The sequence below is a fragment of the Phyllobates terribilis genome, unplaced genomic scaffold (genome assembly GCF_046119375.1).
Source record: "Phyllobates terribilis strain yellow unplaced genomic scaffold, ASM4611937v1 Scaffold_3__8_contigs__length_932513732, whole genome shotgun sequence".
Classification (NCBI taxonomy): Eukaryota; Metazoa; Chordata; class Amphibia; order Anura; family Dendrobatidae; genus Phyllobates; species Phyllobates terribilis.
Window position 1 is genome coordinate 48,089,373 of NW_027362763.1, and position 26,524 is coordinate 48,115,896.

Genomic DNA, 26,524 nt, shown 5'->3' on the forward strand with positions numbered 1-26,524 from the left:
CAGGAAAAAGTCTGCATCTTTCATGAAAACCAGGATTGTTCTGCAGGACAAGGCTCCATGGGCAGCATTGACTCAGTGCCAGTAAAAGCCTCCCATTGAATAGGAGGCAGATGTGTAGTACCCCTCGGTGGCCACTACAACTAGGTGGCCAAGCTCGGCAAGTAAGTACTTCCGGCCGGTGGCCGCCGACACCGATAGCAGCTGATCGGCGGGTATGCCGGACCCTGGCCGATCAGACATTGATGCGCTATCAGTAGGATAAGTACTGGACAACTTGTTTAAAGATCAAGAATAATCACACAGCCACTTCCTTACTGGATCTAAACCCTAGTGAGAACTTCTGACCCTTCTTCCACGGGAGATTAACAGTAAAGGAGAACAGTCCCCTCTCTGATCAATTTCTGGTACTGAGGGTGGTGCTGCCCAAAAAGATGAAGAAACTGACAAACTCCATAGATGGAGCTTATGACTGTTACTAAAAAGAAGGGCGGACATATTACTATATTGGTCACAGATTTTTTGTGAAATGTCAGAAATGTATTTTGCAAATTGATGTTTGTCCTTATTCTCACTGTAACAGATGGAAAGAAACAATTGAGATGGAAAATTTACATTTTTCATTTCGTTACATAACAATTCTGTACACAGAGATAGTCTCCTAAAACAAAACCGCACTGTGACTTTTTATTAACCTTTTAGACTGATGACAGAACTGGAGATGTTCAATAATAAAATTATCATCAAAAATACAAATTGCCTAATAAGCACACAGTGTATATTTTTTCAACACTGGAACATAGACCCCGATTCAGTAAGACCGGCGTGTGCTATGTCAGTGTTAATGAGGGTTGTGCTGAAATAAGATGTGCCGGATTCATTAAGAGACTGCATGACACTTAATGAATTCTTTGCATCTTATCAGTGGCGTGCGCCTCGCCTGAAATGTTAATAGTCAGGGACTGGAGTAACATTTCTGGCGTAAGAAATGCCACCACTTTACATAAAATTGACAGGCAGGCGTAGACATGCGTCGGTTTCTCCCTAGCTCCGCCCAATTTGGCGGAACTGCTTGAAATTAGTGTGAAAACACCAAAAGTCGCAAAATGTTTGCAAAACTCTGGGTTGGACAATAATTTTGTGACTAATCAAAGTTTTTTTTACTCCAGTTTTTTGGCGTAAACACTTTGATGTATCAGTTCCATGATATGTTTCTTTCAAAACGGAACATCATTTATGTATCCTCCATACTGAAACAATGTCTATTTTTTCTCACCACTGGAACAGCGTCTCTATATCCTCTACACTGGCAAAACTTCTATATATCTAGCACACTGTAACAGCATCTGCATATCCTCCTCCATACTGAAATATCTTCGATATATTTCTTATTCTGAATCATCTATATATCCTCCACACTTAAACATGGTATATACCCCCTTCTATACTGAAACATCTTCAATATACTCTCTAATCTGAAACATCATCTATATATCCTCCACACTTAAACATGGTATATACCCCCTTCTATACTGAAACATCTTCAATATACTCTCTAATCTGAAACATCATCTATATATCCTCCACACTTAAACATGGTATATACCCCCTTTTATACTGAAACATCTTCGATGTATTCTCTATTGTGAAACATCATCTATATATCCCCCACACTTAAAGGGGTATTCCCATCTCCAAGATCCTATCCCAATATGTAGTAGATGTAATAATAATAATAATATTAGCAAATATCTCCAATTAGAAATGTGGTATAGTTTTTCTGCTTTGCTATGTCTCTTTCCTTATGTGCAGGCATTGCAGGACCTTAGGTATCCATGGTTATGTCCACTGATAAAGTGACAGTTAGTTAGCTAGCTGCTAGTGGTCGTAACCGTGGATACCTAAGGTCCTGTATTGCCTGCACATGAGGTAAGTGGCATAGCGAATCAAAAATACTATACTACATTTCTAATTGGAGATATTTGCTAATATTATTATTATTACACCTACTACATATTGGGATATGATCTTGGAGATGGGAATACCCCTTTAAACATCGTATATACCCCCTTCTATAGTATAACATCTTCGATGTATTCTCTATTCTGACACATCATCTATGTATCCTCCACACTTAAACATTGTGTATAGCCCCTTCTATAGTAAAACATCTTTGATGTATTCTCTATTCTGACACATCATCTATGTATCCTCCACACTTAAACATTGTGTATAGCCCCTTCTATAGTAAAACATCTTTGATGTATTCTCTATTCTGACACATCATCTATATATCCTCCACACTTAAACATCGTGTATAGCCCCTTCTATAGTAAAACATCTTTGATGTATTCTCTATTCTGACACATCATCTATGTATCCTCCACACTTAAACATTGTGTATAGCCCCTTCTATAGTAAAACATCTTTGATGTATTCTCTATTCTGACACATCATCTATGTATCCTCCACACTTAAACATCGTGTATAGCCCCTTCTATAGTAAAACATCTTCGATGTATTCTCTATTCTGACACATCATCTATGTATCCTCCACACTTAAACATCGTGTATAGCCCCTTCTATAATAAAACATCTTTGATGTATTCTCTATTCTGACACATCATCTATATATCCTCCACACTTAAACATCGTATATACCCCCTTCTATAGTAAAACATCTTTGATGTATTCTCTATTCTGACACATCATCTATGTATCCTCCACACTTAAACATTGTGTATAGCCCCTTCTATAGTAAAACATCTTTGATGTATTCTCTATTCTGACACATCATCTATATATCCTCCACACTTAAACATTGTGTATAGCCCCTTCTATAGTAAAACATCTTTGATGTATTCTCTATTCTGACACATCATCTATGTATCCTCCACACTTAAACATTGTGTATAGCCCCTTCTATAGTAAAACATCTTTGATGTATTCTCTATTCTGACACATCATCTATATATCCTCCACACTTAAACATCGTATATACCCCCTTCTGTACTAAAACATCTTCGATGTACCCTCTAATGTGAAACACCTCCCCTATATAATCCACACTGGAACATCATATAAAATTGTATCTATTTTGAAATATGAGATGTCATTAAAAGTCACAATACTATTTGAAACCATCTCAATATGAATTAATGTGATGCTGCAGAATTAAATTAATTAATCTCACATTGAAATATTACATTGTCACATATTACATTGATCAATAAATTCTATGTGATTTGCAGACTGAATTTATATTCTTCTTAAAATTTACATAGCATTCTTTTTTTCTACAGTGCTTATCTGGTTCCTTCCAAATATTCCATGACAGTGATGATCTTCATCATGATGCTCAGTTTCTATTACTTTGCCCGACATGTAAGTTGTTTTAATCATTTATTCTGAAGATGGACACATTGTGCTTCTTTCTCCTGCCACCCACACTATGCAGAAAAATAAGTCTTCCACCAGACAAGTCTATAAAATATCTCAATTGCATATGTTTCCCTAGGGGAGTTCCTGGAAAAAGGGAACACAGGTCCACGTGACTCATTGTTAGAACATCCCACCAAAATTGTCTAGATCTATTGACAATTGTGAAAGGTCAACCGTAAGTCGTAGCTTTCTCTTCTAGGTGGAGAAGTTAGCCAGAACCCTGTTTTTATGGAAAATTGATGTACATGACCAGAAGGAGAAAGTCTATGACATGAGGCGGTGGAATGAGGCTCTGGTCACCAACATGTTACCTGAGCACGTAGCTCGACATTTTCTGGGCTCCAAAAAGAGAGATGAGGTAAAAAGTGAGAAGATAGACTCAAAGTACCATGGAAGCTCGTTACCGTGCTAATTATGTGATGTTCAGCTGATCTGTATTTTTTCCCTGTTACTCAGGAACTGTACAGTCAATCTTACGATGAGATTGGAGTGATGTTCGCTTCTATCCCAAACTTCTCTGACTTTTATACAGAAGAAAGTATCAACAATGGAGGGATCGAGTGTCTCAGGTTCCTCAATGAGATCATCTCAGATTTTGACGCTGTAAGTTACTTACTTGTAGACTGAGAACAGTCATTAACAAAGAGGACAAATGAAGGACTAAGAGTGCCGTAAGCAACAGGACTTGGACTAGTGACATCATTAAGAAAGAGTAGTCCATTTACGTGTTTCACATCATTAAAAAAGAGTGGTCCATCTACGTGTTTCCTCAGAACCCATTTTGGGTCACATTGATAAGATTCACCTATTATAAGGATGGACGCAGTCAGATGATGTCTAAAACAACAAGACATGCTGCAATGTCATATCTATTTCTTTCTTTTTTTTTAAGTTGTTGGATGAGCCCCAGTTTCGATGTATCACGAAGATTAAAACCATAGGAAGCACTTACATGGCTGCATCCGGAGTCACTCCAGACTCCAACACGAATGGCTACAACACTATCAAGGTTGGTTGCCCTGTGTCTTAAAATGTCATTTAACTATTATAATACGGCCCATATGTGCAAGAATATAACTACTATAATACTGCCCCCTATGTACAAGAATATAACTACTATAATACTGCCCCCTATGTACAAGAATATAACTACTATAATACTGCTCCTATGTACAAGAATATAACTACTATAATACTGCCCCCTATGTACAAGAATATAACTACTATAATACTGCTCCTATATACAAGAATATAACTGCTATAATACTGCTCCTATGTACAAGAATATAACTACTATAATACTGCTCCTATGTACAAGAATATAACTACTATAATACTGCCCCCTATGTACAAGAATATAACTACTATAATACTGCTCCTATATACAAGAATATAACTGCTATAATACTGCTCCTATGTACAAGAATATAACTACTATAATACTGCTCCTATGTACAAGAATATAACTACTATAATACTGCTCCTCTATACAAGAATATAGCTATTATAATACTGCTCCTATGTACAAGAATATAACTACTATAATATTGCCCCCTATGTACAAGAATATAACTAATATAATACTGCCCCCTATGTACAAGAATATAACTACTATAATACTGCCCATATGTACTAGAATGTAACTACTATAACACTGCTCCTATGTACAAGAATACAACTACTATAATACTGCCCCTATGTACAAGAATATAACTACTATAATACTGCTCCTATGTACAGGAATATAACTACTATAATACTGCCCCCTATGTACAAGAATATAACTAATATAATACTGCCCCCTATGTACAAGAATATAACTACTATAACACTGCCCCCTATGTACAGGAATATAACTGCTATAATACTGCTCCCTATGTACAAGAATATAACTACTATAATACTGCTCCTATGTACAAGAATATAACTACTATAATACTGCCCCTATATACAACAATATAACTACTATAATACTGCTCCTATGTACAAGAATATAACTACTATAATACTGCTCCTATGTACAAGAATATAACTACTATAATACTGCTACTATGTACAAGAATATAGCTACTATAATACTGCCCCCTATGTACAAGAATATAACTGCTATAATACTGCCCCCTATGTACAAGAATATAACTACTATAATACTGCTCCTATGTACAAGAAGATAACTACTATAATACTGCCCCTATGTACAAGAATATAACTACTATAATACTGCCCCTTATGTACAAGAATATAACTACTATAATACTGCTCCTATGTACAAGAATATAACTACTATAATACTGCCCCTATGTACAAGAATATAACTACTATAATACTGCTCCTATGTACAAGAATATAACTACTATAATACTGCTCCTATGTACAAGAATATAACTACTATAATACTGCCCCTATGTACAAGAATATAACTACTATAATACTGTCCCCCTATGTACAAGAATATAACTACTATAATACTGCCCCTATGTACAAGAATATAACTACTATAATACTGCCCCATGTACAAGAATATAACTACTATAATACTGCTCCTATGTACAAGAATATAACTACTATAATACTGTCCCCCTATGTACAAGAATATAACTACTATAATACTGCCCCTATGTACAAGAATATAACTACTATAATACTGTCCCCCTATGTACAAGAATATAACTACTATAATACTGCCCCTATATACAAGAATATAACTACTATAATACTGCTCATATGTACATGAATATAACTACTATAATACTGCCCCTATGTACAAGAATATAACTACTATAATACTGCCCCTATATACAAGAATATAACTACTATAATACTGCCCCTATGTACATGAATATAACTACTATAATACTGCCCCTATGTACAAGAATATAACTACTATAATACTGCCCCTATGTACAAGAATATAACTACTATAATACTGCCCCTATGTACAAGAATATAACTACTATAATACTGTAACCCCTATGTACAAGAGTATAACTACTATAATACTGCCCCTATGTACAAGAATATAACTACTATAATACTGTCCCTATGTACAAGAATATAACTACTATAATACTGCTCCTATGTACAAGAATATAACTACTATAATACTGCTCCTATGTACAATAATATAACTACTATAATACTGTTCCTATGTACAAGAATATAACTGCTATAATACTGCCCCTATGTACAAGAATATAACTACTATAATACTGCCCCCTATGTACAAGAATATAACTACTATAATACTGCCCCCTATGTACAAGAATATAACTACTATAATACTGCCCCTATATACAAGAATATAACTGCTATAATACTGCCCCTATATACAAGAATATAACTACTATAATACTGCCCCCTATGTACAAGAATATAACTACTATAATACTGCTCCTATGTACAAGAATATAACTACTATAATACTGCCCCTATATACAAGAATATAACTACTATAATACTGCCCCCTATGTACAAGAATATAACTACTATAATACTGCCCCTATATACAAGAATATAACTACTATAATACTGCTCCTATGTCCAAGAATATAACTACTATAATACTGCCCCTATATACAAGAATATAACTACTATAATACTGCTCCTATGTACATGAATATAACTACTATAATACTGCCCCTATGTACAAGAATATAACTACTATAATACTGCCCCTATATACAAGAATATAACTACTATAATACTGCCCCTATGTACATGAATATAACTACTATAATACTGCCCCTATGTACAAGAATATAACTACTATAATACTGCCCCTATCTACAAGAATATAACTACTATAATACTGCCCCTATATACAAGAATATAACTACTATAATACTGCCCCTATATACAAGAATATAACTGCTATAATACTGCTCCTATGTACATGAATATAACTACTATAATACTGCCCCTATATACAAGAATATAACTACTATAATACTGCTCCTATGTCCAAGAATATAACTACTATAATACTGCCCCTATATACAAGAATATAACTACTATAATACTGCCCCTATGTACAAGAATATAACTACTATAATACTGCCCCCTATGTACAAGAATATAACTACTATAATACTGCTCCTATGTACAAGATTATAACTACTATAATACTGCCCCTATATACAAGAATATAACTACTATAATACTGCCCCCTATGTACAAGAATATAACTACTATAATACTGCCCCTATATACAAGAATATAACTACTATAATACTGCTCCTATGTACAAGAATATAACTACTATAATACTGCTCCTATGTACAAGAATATAACTACTATAATACTGCCCCTAAATACAAGAATATAACTACTATAATACTGCCCCTATATACAAGAATATAACTACTATAATACTGCCTCCTATGTACAAGAATATAACTACTATAATACTGCTCCTATGTACAAGAATATAACTACTATAATACTGCCCCTATATACAAGAATATAACTACTATAATACTGCTCCTATGTCCAAGAATATAACTACTATAATACTGCCCCTATATACAAGAATATAACTACTATAATACTGCTCCTATGTACATGAATATAACTACTATAATACTGCCCCTATATACAAGAATATAACTACTATAATACTGCCCCTATGTACAAGAATATAACTACTATAATACTGTCCCTATGTACAAGAATATAACTACTATAATACTGCCCCTATATACAAGAATATAACTACTATAATACTGCCCCTATGTACAAGAATATAACTACTATAATACTGCCCCCTATGTACAAGAATATAACTACTATAATACTGCTCCTATGTACAAGATTATAACTACTATAATACTGCCCCTATATACAAGAATATAACTACTATAATACTGCCCCCTATGTACAAGAATATAACTACTATAATACTGCCCCTATATACAAGAATATAACTACTATAATACTGCTCCTATGTACAAGAATATAACTACTATAATACTGCTCCTATGTACAAGAATATAACTACTATAATACTGCCCCTAAATACAAGAATATAACTACTATAATACTGCCCCTATATACAAGAATATAACTGCTATAATACTGCTCCTATGTCCAAGAATATAACTACTATAATACTGCCCCTATATACAAGAATATAACTACTATAATACTGCTCCTATGTACATGAATATAACTACTATAATACTGCCCCTATATACAAGAATATAACTACTATAATACTGCCCCTATGTACAAGAATATAACTACTATAATACTGTCCCTATGTACAAGAATATAACTACTATAATACTGCTCCTATGTACAAGAATATAACTACTATAATACTGCTCCTATGTACAATAATATAACTACTATAATACTGTTCCTATGTACAAGAATATAACTGCTATAATACTGCCCCTATGTACAAGAATATAACTACTATAATACTGCCCCCTATGCACAAGAATATAACTACTATAATACTGCCCCCTATGTACAAGAATATAACTACTATAATACTGCCCCTATATACAAGAATATAACTACTATAATACTGCCCCTATATACAAGAATATAACTACTATAATACTGCCCCCTATGTACAAGAATATAACTACTATAATACTGCTCCTATGTACAAGAATATAACTACTATAATACTGCCCCTATATACAAGAATATAACTACTATAATACTGCCCCCTATGTACAAGAATATAACTACTATAATACTGCCCCTATATACAAGAATATAACTACTATAATACTGCTCCTATGTCCAAGAATATAACTACTATAATACTGCCCCTATATACAAGAATATAACTACTATAATACTGCTCCTATGTACATGAATATAACTACTATAATACTGCCCCTATGTACAAGAATATAACTACTATAATACTGCCCCTATATACAAGAATATAACTACTATAATACTGCCCCTATGTACATGAATATAACTACTATAATACTGCCCCTATGTACAAGAATATAACTACTATAATACTGCCCCTATCTACAAGAATATAACTACTATATTACTGCCCCTATATACAAGAATATAACTACTATAATACTGCCCCTATATACAAGAATATAACTGCTATAATACTGCTCCTATGTACATGAATATAACTACTATAATACTGCCCCTATATACAAGAATATAACTACTATAATACTGCTCCTATGTCCAAGAATATAACTACTATAATACTGCCCCTATATACAAGAATATAACTACTATAATACTGCCCCTATGTACAAGAATATAACTACTATAATACTGCCCCCTATGTACAAGAATATAACTACTATAATACTGCTCCTATGTACAAGATTATAACTACTATAATACTGCCCCTATATACAAGAATATAACTACTATAATACTGCCCCCTATGTACAAGAATATAACTACTATAATACTGCCCCTATATACAAGAATATAACTACTATAATACTGCTCCTATGTACAAGAATATAACTACTATAATACTGCTCCTATGTACAAGAATATAACTACTATAATACTGCCCCTATATACAAGAATATAACTACTATAATACTGCTCCTATGTCCAAGAATATAACTACTATAATACTGCCCCTATATACAAGAATATAACTACTATAATACTGCTCCTATGTACATGAATATAACTACTATAATACTGCCCCTATATACAAGAATATAACTACTATAATACTGCCCCTATGTACAAGAATATAACTACTATAATACTGCCCCCTATGTACAAGAATATAACTACTATAATACTGCTCCTATGTACAAGAATATAACTACTATAATACTGTCCCTATGTACAAGAATATAACTACTATAATACTGCCCCTATGTACAAGAATATAACTACTATAATACTGCTCCTATGTACTAGAATATAACTACTATAATACTGCTCCCATGTACTAGAATATAACTACTATAATACTGCCCCCTATGTACAAGAGTATAACTACTATAATACTGCTCCTATATACAAGAATATAACTACTATAATACTGCCCCCTATGTACAAGAATATAACTACTATAATACTGCTCCTATGTACAAGAATATAACTACTATAATACTGCCCCTATATACAAGAATATAACTACTATAATACTGCCCCCTATGTACAAGAATATAACTACTATAATACTGCTCCTATGTACAAGAATATAACTACTATAATACTGCCCCTATATACAAGAATATAACTACTATAATACTGCCCCCTATGTACAAAAATATAACTACTATAATACTGCTCCTATGTACAAGAATATAACTACTATAATACTGCCCCTATGTACAAGAATATAACTACTATAATACTGCCCCCTATGTACAAGAATATAACTACTATAATACTGCTCCTATGTACAAGAATATAACTACTATAATACTGCCCCTATATACAAGAATATAACTACTATAATACTGTTCCTATGTACAAGAATATAACTACTATAATACTGCCCCCTATGTACAAGAATATAACTAATATAATACTGCCCCTATATACAAGAATATAACTACTATAATACTGCCCCTATGTACAAGAATATAACTACTATAATACTGCCCCCTATATACAAGAATATAACTACTATAATACTGCTCCTATGTACAAGAATATAACTACTATAATACTGCTCCCATGTACAAGAATATAACTACTATAATACTGCTCCTATGTATAAGAATATAACTACTATAATACTGCTCCCTATATACAACAATATAACTACTATAATACTGCCCCTATGTACAAGAATATAACTACTATAATACTGCTCCTATGTACTAGAATATAACTACTATAATACTGCTCCCATGTACTAGAATATAACTACTATAATACTGCCCCCTATGTACAAGAATATAACTACTATAATACTGCTCCTATGTACAAGAATATAACTACTATAATACTGCCCCTATATACAAGAATATAACTACTATAATACTGCCCCCTATGTACAAGAATATAACTACTATAATACTGCCCCTATATACAAGAATATAACTACTATAATACTGCCCCCTATGTACAAGAATATAACTACTATAATACTGCCCCTATATACAAGAATATAACTACTATAATACTGCTCCTATGTACATGAATATAACTACTATAATACTGCCCCCTATGTACAAGAATATAACTACTATAATACTGCCCCTATGTACAAGAATATAACTACTATAATACTGCTCCTATGTACAAGAATATAACTACTATAATACTGCTCCTATATACAAGAATATAACTACTATAATACTGCCCCTATATACAAGAATATAACTACTATAATACTGCCCCTATGTACATGAATATAACTACTATAATACTGCCCCTATGTACAAGAATATAACTACTATAATACTGCCCCTATGTACAAGAATATAACTACTATAATACTGCCCCTATGTACAAGAATATAACTACTATAATACTGCCCCTATGTACAAGAATATAACTACTATAATACTGTCCCCCTATGTACAAGAATATAACTACTATAATACTGCCCCTATGTACAAGAATATAACTACTATAATACTGTAACCGCTATGTACAAGAGTATAACTACTATAATGATCTTTTTATTTAAAACTGACAACCAAATATTACAGAATAATTACATTAAAATCACAAAATAATAAATATTAAAGAAAATAAATACTGTGTTGTTACATCACTTACACAATAATATTAGATAACGTTGATAAATCCCGCCACATGAAAGTTCCTCCAGTTCACATTACCTGAGTTAATCTTTATGTCCTTCTTATACACTGACTTGAGACTTTCCAGGATCTTATACCTGACACTATCACAGGACAGGACCTCCTTATTGATGAGCAGGCAGCACCGTGCGCACCACAGATGATAGATGGTCACCACATTTATTACATATAGTGAGCTTCGGTTATACGCCCTGAGCTCAGGTTGGAAGTCTCCGTACAGCAGCTGACCATACGACTGTCCCACCAGGTGCGGTAACTTTAGGGACAAGGACACACACTCCCATACCTGCATACTGAAGGGACACTCTAGAAGCAGATGCTCCATAGTCTCCTGTATACGGGGACACTCTAGCAGCAGATGCTCCATAGTCTCCTGTATATGGGGGCACTCTTCTCTAGGACAGGATCTGTCTGATACATTCCTGCACTTTAGGTTATCTCTGACGTACATCTTACCATGGAGCCCCAGCCACGCCACGTCTCTCATATGAGGGGGAACTCTGGGATCTAGTACGTTTTTTGCAGCCTGTTTTACATCTAGACTTGGGGCGCCCCTCAATTGAACATGGACACTAAAGTGAGATGACAGCACGTTCTTATACAACTCCTTCCTACTGAGCTGCCTGACGTCCTCATACAGGATCCTCCATCTAATAACCTTACTTATTACATGGACACCATACCAAGAAACATTATTCTTTAGTCGGCCTGAGATTCTCTTGATGGGGTCCCCTACCGACCACACGGACACAAACTGCTGGATCTGGCTCTTAAACAAACAAGACCATGGCGTCTTCTCTGAATTCTTACAAAAAGAGAAATTCTTCATAAGAAACATGAGATTAAAGAAGAGCTCAGGACAGGGCATGGAGAGACCACCCTCCTTATGGGGGAGATAGACAATGTTTCTCCTGACCACATTCACTCTGTTACCCCACAAGAAGTGAAAGAAGACATTGGTAAGTCTGGGGAGTAACACATCGGGCACAGGGAACACCACACTGATATAGAGGAAGAGCGGGAGCAGGAAGGTCTTCAGCAGGCGGACCTTCTCCAGATACGTCAGCTTCCAGTGTCTCCAGCTCTGCACCTTCGGCTCACACACCACCAGCTTCTCCTCCCAGTTCACCTTCCCATCATCTACAGCTCCAAACACTACTCCCAAAATCTTTATCTGACCCTGAACTGTTCTGAAGGGCACAGAGAAGACATCACTGTCACCCCCCAACCACAACGCCTCGCTCTTCTCCATGTTCACAGAGGAGTTAGACACATTGGAGAAGGCTGTCATCTCCTGCTGTAGAGCCGTACAGTCTTCTCTAGAAGACACCACCGCCGACACGTCATCCGCATAGGCGCAGAACTTTACATCCTCCACTGTACTCTGCAGGCAACACCTCAGCCCTGTGAAACCTCTATGATCCTGCACTTTTCTGAGGAAAGGATCCAGACTAAAGACATACAACAATGGGCTGAGAGGACAGCCCTGCCTCACCCCTGACATGATCCTGAAGGGCTCAGCCAAGTGACCATTAATCAGCGGCAGGCTTACAGCCTCCTTATACAGAACCTGCAGCCACTGCACAAACCGCACCAGGAGGCCATAGTGTAACAACACCTGGTACAGGTAGTCATGATGGACTCTATCAAAGGCTTTACTCTGGTCTAAGCCCACAATATACGCCCCCACATTGTGCTTCTTAATGTACGTCACAGCTTCTCTCACCAGCAGCAATGAGTCCTCTATCGTCCGACCCTTCACACCACACGTCTGGTTGGCGATGATCAGCTCACTCGCCACCTCACTCAGCCGATAATACAAGATCTTGGCCAGGATTTTATAGTCAGTGTTTAGCAAAGACAGTGGACGCCAGTTCTTTACATCTTTTAGATTTCCCTTCTTTGCTAAGAGAACCAGAACAGATCTATACTGGGACTGTAGGAGCTTCCCTGCAGAGAGGCAATCATTATAGACCTGCACCAGGTCCGGAGCCAACAAGTCCCTGAACTCTTTGTAAAACTCGCTGGTCAGGCCGTCCAGTCCTGGGCTCTTGTTGGCCTTTAAGGAGTCAATGCTCCTCTTCACCTCATCCTCAGTTATGGGATCGGCCATACTATCTGCCTGCACCAGGTCTAACGTTGGTAGGGACACCCCCTTCAGATAAGCTTTAATGTCATCCTTATTAATATGAGCCCCTTTATACAGATCTCTATAATAATCCCCAATGATCCTGTTGACTTTCTCCGGCTCTGACTGCTCCACCCCATTCTCATCTAACAAGCCAGTGATCAGCTTCTTACTAACCCTGTTCTTACAGGCAATAAAGGGATCTGGGTTATGGACGCCCCAACTATCAAACTGTCCCTCCGCCTTGAGAGACTTGAGGCGATCGTACTGCAGCTCCCTCATCCGCTGCTTTATATGGCTGACGCTCCGTCCGTCCACCTCCTCACCACCATTCATCCTGCTGTATAGCCGGCTGAGGTGCAGTCTCAGGGCTGTGTATCTCATATAATCCATATTACTACGTCTCCTGGCTGCTCGTATAATAAACTGCTTGATGTCACTCTTCATGATCTCCCACCACTCAGCTGTGTCATCACACATACACTGGGTGGTCCTACGTTCATTATAGAATGTGGTGAAGGCCTCTCTGAACCGAGGATCTTGGACCACAGAGCTGTTCACCTTCCAGTACCCCTTTCCACAGACCACAGCTTGGGCCAGATCCAGCGTCACATTCACCATACAATGGTCCGAATACTCCAGGGGGCTGATCCTGTACTGAGAGCATCTCACCTCCCTCTTTATATACACCCGGTCTATCCTACTGGCATTACCACCCTTATGGTAAGTGTACATCTTACTGGTATGATGAGACCCATAGGGGTCTACTAGGTGGGCCTGCTGGACTATATTATTAAGGAACGTCTCATCATATCTTAGTTGCTTATGACTGCTGGATCTGTCCACATTACAGGACACATTATTAAAGTCCCCACACAATATAAATACTTTAGATGTAAAGCAATATGGTTTCATGTGGTCAAATAGTTCCCTCCGCTCTTTCCTGGTCTGCGGAACATAAATGTTTATCGCTCTATAATGGATGGAGTCCAATGTAAAGTCCAGCATCAGACAGCGACCCGGACAGATCTCCAGGACTCTGTCCACCTGGACATTCATGGTATTAAAGAGGACCCCCACACCGTCATTTCTCTCCAGACCGAAGGACCAGTATGACGGCCCAAGTCTCCAGTCTCTCTTGGCTGCATACACATGAGCATTGCTCTTCAAATACGTCTCCTGCAAGAAGAAGACGTCAGATCTCTCGTCAGACAAACGCTGGTAAATCGCCTGCCGCCGGCTCACAGTCCTCACACTGTTCACATTAATGGAGTTTATTCTCAGCCGCATCCTGATCACTTAGACTTTTTGGTCTTCTTCCTCCTTCCACTGCTGTCACCTGTAGTGCCCCATCTCTTTGTGGACACGGGAGGGTCAGGATCCCCCTCATCAGAGACGTTTTCGAGGACGCATGAAGGACTTTGCTCCATTTGTGACTCTTCATCTTGGTCTTCTCCCAGCACATTGTAACGTCCAGGACTTATCGCCAGCACTGGAGGCTCAGAGGTTTTCTGTACTGTTGTGACTTTTCTGGTGGGATCCACAGATGCATTTTTTCTTTTTACGGTCACAAAGCCTTCCTCATCCACACTGGACAGTGCAGGCGGACTAACTGCTTCCACAGATGTACTGGGCTGATGTTTGGTTGGTTTGGTGACAGGCTTTCTGGACACCTTAGGCCTCTCTTTAACAACTGGCGTTTTAGGCCCTACTTTAGTGGCTGATCGAAGCTTAGGTCTTATTATATTGGCTGATGGCGGTTTAGGTCTTTCTTTAGTGGCTGGTGGGCCTTTAGGTGGTTCTTCAGTGGCTGGTGGTCCTAGTAGTGCAGCATCCGTTAGTACCTCAGACTCTGGAGCAGGTTCACTGATACTGTGACTTCTGTCCTCATCCATACCAGCTTCTGGGACATCAGAACCTCTGGTGACATCTTCCTGAATAACTTCTGAGGAGGTCTGGCCATTATATTTATTATGTTCTGCATGCCGGCAGTCCCGGAACGTATGCCCTGGTTCTGAGCACAGATTACAGATGACAGCTCCTGTGCATTTGTCCTTTGTATGACCTGACTGTCCACATAATGAGCATGTGATACGAGAGCAGTTTATGGCGAGATGCCGGCCCCCACATCTATGGCACAGACGTGGCTGACCAGGGTAGTAGCAGATCCCCCTCTCTGAGCCCAGGTAGAAGGAGTGCGGCAGATGTCTGGTCACACCGCTCTCTTGTATCAGCTGGATTTTCAGTGTATATCCTCCATTCCATATCTGCTCCTCATCATAGATCTTGTCGGGATGACTTCTCACTATGCACTGCCGGTTCAGCCAGTGCTGCAGATCCGCCACCGCCACCACCTCAGACTGGAACAGGACAGTGGCCGTTATCTCCTGCGGCTTAGACAGCTGGATACAATGGAGGTGATCCCAGATCTCATCTTCTCTGGTGTCATTATAGATGTTCCAGAACAAATCCAGATCGCACTGGAGCTTAAAGCTGATGTCATAGATCCTGCTGGATGGGATATGGATCAGAGCGTAGACCTCAGACGCATTGAACTTCATGAAGTCTTTTAGGAGAACTTTCCCAATGTAAATTCTGGATGGGATGTTCTCCTCTGGTCCTGTGTATTTTATCCTGACTGCGTTTCTCCTCTGAGGCGGGGGGTTCACTGGTCTGGTGACATTAGAGAACAGTCTCCTGAACTGATGGTCAGCAGATGGGTCAGTGCCGGAGCTTTCACCAGCCGCAGATGGGTCAGTGCCGGAGCTTTCACCAGCCACAGGTGGATCAGTGCTGGAGATCTCCACCGCTGCTGGAGGATTAGTGCTGGAGCTCTCCCTAGCTCCATGATTACTGACACCTGACTGTGCTGCAACAACACCCAGATCTACTACTGATGGTTGCACAGTATTGTCTCTATTCACTGACATGGAGGGTTCAGAGTCCATTACCACTGCAGTGTGGTCTCCATCCGCTGACATGGAGGGCTCAGAGTCCATTACCACTGCAGTGTGGTCTCCATCCACTGACATACATGACATAGAGTCCATCACCACTGATTGCTGCACAGTATTGTCTCTATTCACTGACATGGATGGTTCAGAGTCCATTATAATATTTGTATTATCTGTTGCAGACAGACATTCACTAGCACCAGTGAGCGGGGTCTCACTCACAGCGCTGAGGGGGGTCTCACTCACAGTATCGGTACAGGGTGCACTTTCTTTCTCACTCTCAGCAGCTGAGCTCACTTCATTGCTGCATACAGAGGTCACTGCAGTTAACCCCTCGTTTGCTGGCACACTTTCCTCTGCAGCACTTTCTGGTGTCTCGGACCCCTCACATTGTGCCCCTGATATCAGCGCTGCATTTCTCACTGGGCTTCCTTGCTCCACAATGCTGTACACAGTTTTATATTTAATGTCCTTATTCCCAATAAAGCATTTTCTGCTCACAGTCTGGGCTCTGGATCCTTTTTTTTTCTCTTTAGCCCAAGTCTCCTTTCTGGGCACAGAGATTAAACCTTTCTCCAGTTTTTCTTTCCTGATCAGCAGCTCTCGGCTGCAATCATCCAGACACTCGCACTTCATCAGTTTTACCTTAGGATCAGTCTCTTTCTTAATTTCTTCTTTTAGTTTGCTGATATGCAATTCCAGCTTAAATATACTTTGCCTTGTAACTTTAGCATTTAATCCTCCAACATAACAAGCAGGTTTAGAAGACTCACCAGCCACCATCTCCAGCTTTCCATTACCATCAGGTGCAGGCTGCAGGCCAGACTACAGACCAGGGGCTTTCCCTGGATCATCGGCCCAGCTCCCCTCCCCTCCACCTGGGTCAGAAGCCATGCCTCCGCCTGCTGATATAGTTATATAACTACTATAATACTGTTCCTATGTACAAGAATATAACTGCTATAATACTGCCCCTATGTACAAGAATATAACTACTATAATACTGCCCCCTATGTACAAGAATATAACTACTATAATACTGCCCCCTATGTACAAGAATATAACTACTATAATACTGCCCCTATATACAAGAATATAACTACTATAATACTGCCCCTATATACAAGAATATAACTACTATAATACTGCCCCCTATGTACAAGAATATAACTACTATAATACTGCTCCTATGTACAAGAATATAACTACTATAATACTGCCCCTATATACAAGAATATAACTACTATAATACTGCCCCCTATGTACAAGAATATAACTACTATAATACTGCCCCCTATGTACAAGAATATAACTACTATAATACTGCCCCTATGTACAAGAATATAACTACTATAATACTGCCCCTATGTACATGAATATAACTACTATAATACTGCCCCTATGTACAAGAATATAACTACTATAATACTGCCCCTATGTACAAGAATATAACTACTATAATACTGCCCCTATATACAAGAATATAACTACTATAATACTGCCCCTATATACAAGAATATAACTGCTATAATACTGCTCCTATGTACATGAATATAACTACTATAATACTGCCCCTATATACAAGAATATAACTACTATAATACTGCTCCTATGTCCAAGAATATAACTACTATAATACTGCCCCTATATACAAGAATATAACTACTATAATACTGCCCCTATGTACAAGAATATAACTACTATAATACTGCCCCCTATGTACAAGAATATAACTACTATAATACTGCTCCTATGTACAAGATTATAACTACTATAATACTGCCCCTATATACAAGAATATAACTACTATAATACTGCTCCCTATGTACAAGAATATAACTACTATAATACTGCCCCTATATACAAGAATATAACTACTATAATACTGCTCCTATGTACAATAATATAACTACTATAATACTGCTCCTATGTACAAGAATATAACTACTATAATACTGCCCCTAAATACAAGAATATAACTACTATAATACTGCCCCTATATACAAGAATATAACTACTATAATACTGCCTCCTATGTACAAGAATATAACTACTATAATACTGCTCCTATGTACAAGAATATAACTACTATAATACTGCCCCTATATACAAGAATATAACTACTATAATACTGCTCCTATGTCCAAGAATATAACTACTATAATACTGCCCCTATATACAAGAATATAACTACTATAATACTGCTCCTATGTACATGAATATAACTACTATAATACTGCCCCTATATACAAGAATATAACTACTATAATACTGCCCCTATGTACAAGAATATAACTACGATAATACTGCCCCCTATGTACAAGAATATAACTACTATAATACTGCTCCTATGTACAAGAATATAACTACTATAATACTGTCCCTATGTACAAGAATATAACTACTATAATACTGCCCCTATGTACAAGAATATAACTACTATAATACTGCCCCCTATGTACAAGAATATAACTACTATAATACTGCCCCTATATACAAGAATATAACTACTATAATACTGCTCCTATGTCCAAGAATATAACTACTATAATACTGCCCCTATATACAAGAATATAACTACTATAATACTGCTCCTATGTACATGAATATAACTACTATAATACTGCCCCTATGTACAAGAATATAACTACTATAATACTGCCCCTATATACAAGAATATAACTACTATAATACTGCCCCTATGTACATGAATATAACTACTATAATACTGCCCCTATGTACAAGAATATAACTACTATAATACTGCCCCTATGTACAAGAATATAACTACTATAATACTGCCCCTATATACAAGAATATAACTACTATAATACTGCCCCTATATACAAGAATATAACTGCTATAATACTGCTCCTATGTACATGAATATAACTACTATAATACTGCCCCTATATACAAGAATATAACTATTATAATACTGCTCCTATGTCCAAGAATATAACTACTATAATACTGCCCCTATATACAAGAATATAACTACTATAATACTGCCCCTATGTACAAGAATATAACTACTATAATACTGCCCCCTATGTACAAGAATATAACTACTATAATACTGCTCCTATGTACAAGATTATAACTACTATAATACTGCCCCTATATACAAGAATATAACTACTATAATACTGCCCCTTATGTACAAGAATATAACTACTATAATACTGCCCCTATATACAAGAATATAACTACTATAATACTGCTCCTATGTACAATAATATAACTACTATAATACTGCTCCTATGTACAAGAATATAACTACTATAATACTGCCCCTAAATACAAGAATATAACTACTATAATACTGCCCCTATATACAAGAATATAACTACTATAATACTGCCTCCTATGTACAAGAATATAACTACTATAATACTGCTCCTATGTACAAGAATATAACTACTATAATACTGCCCCTATATACAAGAATATAACTACTATAATACTGCTCCTATGTCCAAGAATATAACTACTATAATACTGCCCCTATATACAAGAATATGACTACTATAATACTGCTCCTATGTACATGAATATAACTACTATAATACTGCCCCTATATACAAGAATATAACTACTATAATACTGCCCCTATGTACAAGAATATAACTACTATAATACTGCCCCCTATGTACAAGAATATAACTACTATAATACTGCTCCTATGTACAAGAATATAACTACTATAATACTGTCCCTATGTACAAGAATATAACTACTATAATACTGCCCCTATGTACAAGAATATAACTACTATAATACTGCTCCTATGTACTAGAATATAACTACTATAATACTGCTCCCATGTACTAGAATATAACTACTATAATACTGCCCCCTATGTACAAGAATATAACTACTATAATACTGCTCCTATAAACAAGAATATAACTACTATAATACTGCCCCCTATGTACAAGAATATAACTACTATAATACTGCTCCTATGTACAAGAATATAACTACTATAATACTGCCCCTATATACAAGAATATAACTACTATAATACTGCCCCCTATGTACAAGAATATAACTACTATAATACTGCTCCTATGTACAAGAATATAACTACTATAATACTGCCCCTATATACAAGAATATAACTACTATAATACTGCCCCCTATGTACAAGAATATAACTACTATAATACTGCTCCTATGTACAAGAATATAACTACTATAATACTGCCCCTATGTACAAGAATATAACTACTATAATACTGCCCCCTATGTACAAGAATATAACTACTATAATACTGCTCCTATGTACAAGAATATAACTACTATAATACTGCCCCTATATACAAGAATATAACTACTATAATACTGTTCCTATGTACAAGAATATAACTACTATAATACTGCCCCCTATGTACAAGAATATAACTACTATAATACTGCCCCTATATACAAGAATATAACTACTATAATACTGCCCCTATGTACAAGAATATAACTACTATAATACTGCCCCCTATATACAAGAATATAACTACTATAATACTGCTCCTATGTACAAGAATATAACTACTATAATACTGTCCCTATGTACAAGAATATAACTACTATAATACTGCTCCTATATACAAGAATATAACTACTATAATACTGCTCCCATGTACAAGAATATTACTACTATAATACTGCTCCTATGTATAAGAATATAACTACTATAATACTGCTCCCTATATACAAGAATATAACTACTATAATACTGCTCCTATGTACAAGAATATAACTACTATAATACTGTCCCTATGTACAAGAATATAACTACTATAATACTGCTCCTATATACAAGAATATAACTACTATAATACTGCTCCCATGTACAAGAATATAACTGCTATAATACTGCTCCTATGTATAAGAATATAACTACTATAATACTGCTCCCTATATACAACAATATAACTACTATAATACTGCCCCTATGTACAAGAATATAACTACTATAATACTGCTCCTATGTACTAGAATATAACTACTATAATACTGCTCCCATGTACTAGAATATAACTACTATAATACTGCCCCCTATGTACAAGAATATAACTACTATAATACTGCTCCTATGTACAAGAATATAACTACTATAATACTGCTCCTATGTACAAGAATATAACTACTATAATACTGCCCCCTATGTACAAGAATATAACTACTATAATACTGCTCCTATGTACAAGATTATAACTACTATAATACTGCCCCTATATACAAGAATATAACTACTATAATACTGCCCCTATGTACAAGAATATAACTACTATAATACTGCCCCTATATACAAGAATATAACTACTATAATACTGCTCCTATGTACAAGAATATAACTACTATAATACTGCTCCTATGTACAAAAATATAACTACTATAATACTGCTCCTATGTACAAGAATATAACTACTATAATACTGCCCCTATATACAAGAATATAACTACTATAATACTGCTCCTATGTACACGAATATAACTACTATAATACTGCCCCTATATACAAGAATATAACTACTATAATACTGCTCCTATGTACAAGAATATAACTACTATAATACTGCTCCTATGTACAAGAATATAACTACTATAATATTGGTCCTATGGACAAGAATATAACTACTATAATACTGCCCCCTATGTAATAGAATATAACTACTATAATACTGCCCCCTATGTACAAGAATATAACTACTATAATACTGCCCCCTATGTACTAGAATATAACTACTATAATACTGCTCCTATGTACAAGAATATAACTAATATAATGCTGCCCCCTATCTACAAGAATATAACTACTATAATACTGCCCCCTATGTACAAGAATATAACTACTATAATACTGCCCACTATGTACAAGAATATAACTACTATAATACTGCTCCCTATGTACAAGAATATAACTACTATAATACTGCCCCTATGTACAAGAATATAAATACTATAATACAGCCCCCTATGTACAAGAATATAACTACTATAATACTGCTCCCTATGTACAGGAATATAACTACTATAATACTGCTCCTATGTACAAGAATATAACTACTATAATACTGCTCCTATATACAAGAATATAACTACTATAATACTGCCCCCTATGTACAAGAATATAACTACTATAATACTGCTCCAATGTACAAGAATATTACTACTATAATACTGCCCCTATGTACAAGAATATATCTACTATAATTCTGCTCCAATGTACAAGAATATAACTACTATAATACTGCTCCTATGTACAAAAATATAACTACTATAATACTGCTCCTATGTACAAGAATATAACTACTATAATACTGCTCCTATGTACAAAATTATAACTACTATAATACTGCCCCTATATACAAGAATATAACTACTATAATACTGCCCCTATGTACAAGAATATAACTACTATAATACTGCCCCTATATACAAGAATATAACTACTATAATACTGCTCCTATGTACAAGAATATAACTACTATAATACTGCTCCTATGTACAAAAATATAACTACTATAATACTGCTCCTATGTACAAGAATATAACTACTATAATACTGCCCCTATATACAAGAATATAACTACTATAATACTGCTCCTATGTACACGAATATAACTACTATAATACTGCCCCCTATATACAAGAATATAACTACTATAATACTGCTCCTATGTACAAGAATATAACTACTATAATACTGCTCCTATGTACAAGAATATAACTACTATAATATTGGTCCTATGGACAAGAATATAACTACTATAATACTGCCCCCTATGTAATAGAATATAACTACTATAATACTGCCCCCTATGTACAAGAATATAACTACTATAATACTGCCCCCTATGTACTAGAATATAACTACTATAATACTGCTCCTATGTACAAGAATATAACTAATATAATGCTGCCCCCTATCTACAAGAATATAACTACTATAATACTGCCCCCTATGTACAAGAATATAACTACTATAATACTGCCCACTATGTACAAGAATATAACTACTATAATACTGCTCCCTATGTACAAGAATATAACTACTATAATACTGCCCCTATGTACAAGAATATAAATACTATAATACAGCCCCCTATGTACAAGAATATAACTACTATAATACTGCTCCCTATGTACAGGAATATAACTACTATAATACTGCTCCTATGTACAAGAATATAACTACTATAATACTGCTCCTATATACAAGAATATAACTACTATAATACTGCCCCCTATGTACAAGAATATAACTACTATAATACTGCTCCAATGTACAAGAATATTACTACTATAATACTGCCCCTATGTACAAGAATATATCTACTATAATTCTGCTCCAATGTACAAGAGTATAACTACTATAATACTGCCCCCTATGTACAAGAATATAACTACTATAATACTGCCCCTATGTACAAGAATATAACTGCTATAATACTGCTCCCTATGTACAAGAATGTAACTACTATAATACTGCTCCTATGTACAAGAATATAACTACTATAATACTGCTCCCTATGTACAAGAATACAACTACTATAATACTGCTCCTATGTACAAGAATATAACTACTATAATACTGCTCCCTATGTACAGGAATATAACTACTATAATACTGCTCCTATGTACAAGAATATAACTACTATAATACTGCCCCTATATACAAGAATATAACTACTATAATACTGCTCCTATGTACACGAATATAACTACTATAATACTGCCCCCTATATACAAGAATATAACTACTATAATACTGCTCCTATGTACAAGAATATAACTACTATAATACTGCTCCTATGTACAAGAATATAACTACTATAATATTGGTCCTATGGACAAGAATATAACTACTATAATACTGCCCCCTATGTAATAGAATATAACTACTATAATACTGCCCCCTATGTACAAGAATATAACTACTATAATACTGCCCCCTATGTACTAGAATATAACTACTATAATACTGCTCCTATGTACAAGAATATAACTAATATAATGCTGCCCCCTATCTACAAGAATATAACTACTATAATACTGCCCCCTATGTACAAGAATATAACTACTATAATACTGCCCACTATGTACAAGAATATAACTACTATAATACTGCTCCCTATGTACAAGAATATAACTACTATAATACTGCCCCTATGTACAAGAATATAAATACTATAATACAGCCCCCTATGTACAAGAATATAACTACTATAATACTGCTCCCTATGTACAGGAATATAACTACTATAATACTGCTCCTATATACAAGAATATAACTACTATAATACTGCTCCTATATACAAGAATATAACTACTATAATACTGCCCCCTATGTACAAGAATATAACTACTATAATACTGCTCCAATGTACAAGAATATTACTACTATAATACTGCCCCTATGTACAAGAATATATCTACTATAATTCTGCTCCAATGTACAAGAGTATAACTACTATAATACTGCCCCCTATGTACAAGAATATAACTACTATAATACTGCCCCTATGTACAAGAATATAACTACTATAATACTGCTCCTATGTACAAGAATACAACTACTATAATACTGCTCCTATGTACAAGAATATAACTACTATAATACTGCTCCCTATGTACAGGAATATAACTACTATAATACTGCTCCTATGTACAAGAATATAACTACTATAATACTGCTCCTATATACAAGAATATAACTACTATAATACTGCCCCCTGTGTACAAGAATATAACTACTATAATACTGCCCCCTATGTACAAGAATATAACTACTATAATACTGCTCCAATGTACAAGAATATAACTACTATAATACTGCTCCTATATACAAGAATATAACTACTATAATACTGCTCCAATGTACAAGAATATAACTACTATAATACTGCCCCCTATGTACAAGAATATAACTACTATAATACTGTCCCTATGTACAAGAATATAACTACTATAATATTGCCCCTATGTACAAGAATATAACTACTATAATACTGCTCCTATGTACTAGAATATAACTACTATAATGCTGCTCCCATGTACTAGAATATAACTACTATAATACTGCCCCCTATGTACAAGAATATAACTACTATAATACTGCTCCTATGTACAAGAATATAACTACTATAATACTGCTCCTATGTACAAGAATATAACTACTATAATACTGCCCCCTATGTACAAGAATATAACTACTATAATACTGCTCCTATGTACAAGATTATAACTACTAT

At 35.6% G+C, this 26,524-nt stretch overlaps 1 protein-coding gene across 2 annotated transcripts in view; it reads left to right on the forward strand.

Moving 5' to 3' along the window:
- ADCY3 (adenylate cyclase 3) overlaps positions 1–26,524 on the forward strand; it is a 330,548-nt gene that overhangs the window by 272,338 nt on the left and 31,686 nt on the right. For both annotated transcript variants that reach the window (XM_073673855.1, XM_073673853.1), the window contains exons 14-17: positions 3,300–3,381; positions 3,638–3,796; positions 3,895–4,041; positions 4,331–4,447. In XM_073673855.1, coding sequence (XP_073529956.1) covers positions 3,300–3,381; positions 3,638–3,796; positions 3,895–4,041; positions 4,331–4,447 — 505 coding nt within the window. The remainder of the gene's footprint in view (positions 1–3,299; positions 3,382–3,637; positions 3,797–3,894; positions 4,042–4,330; positions 4,448–26,524) is intronic.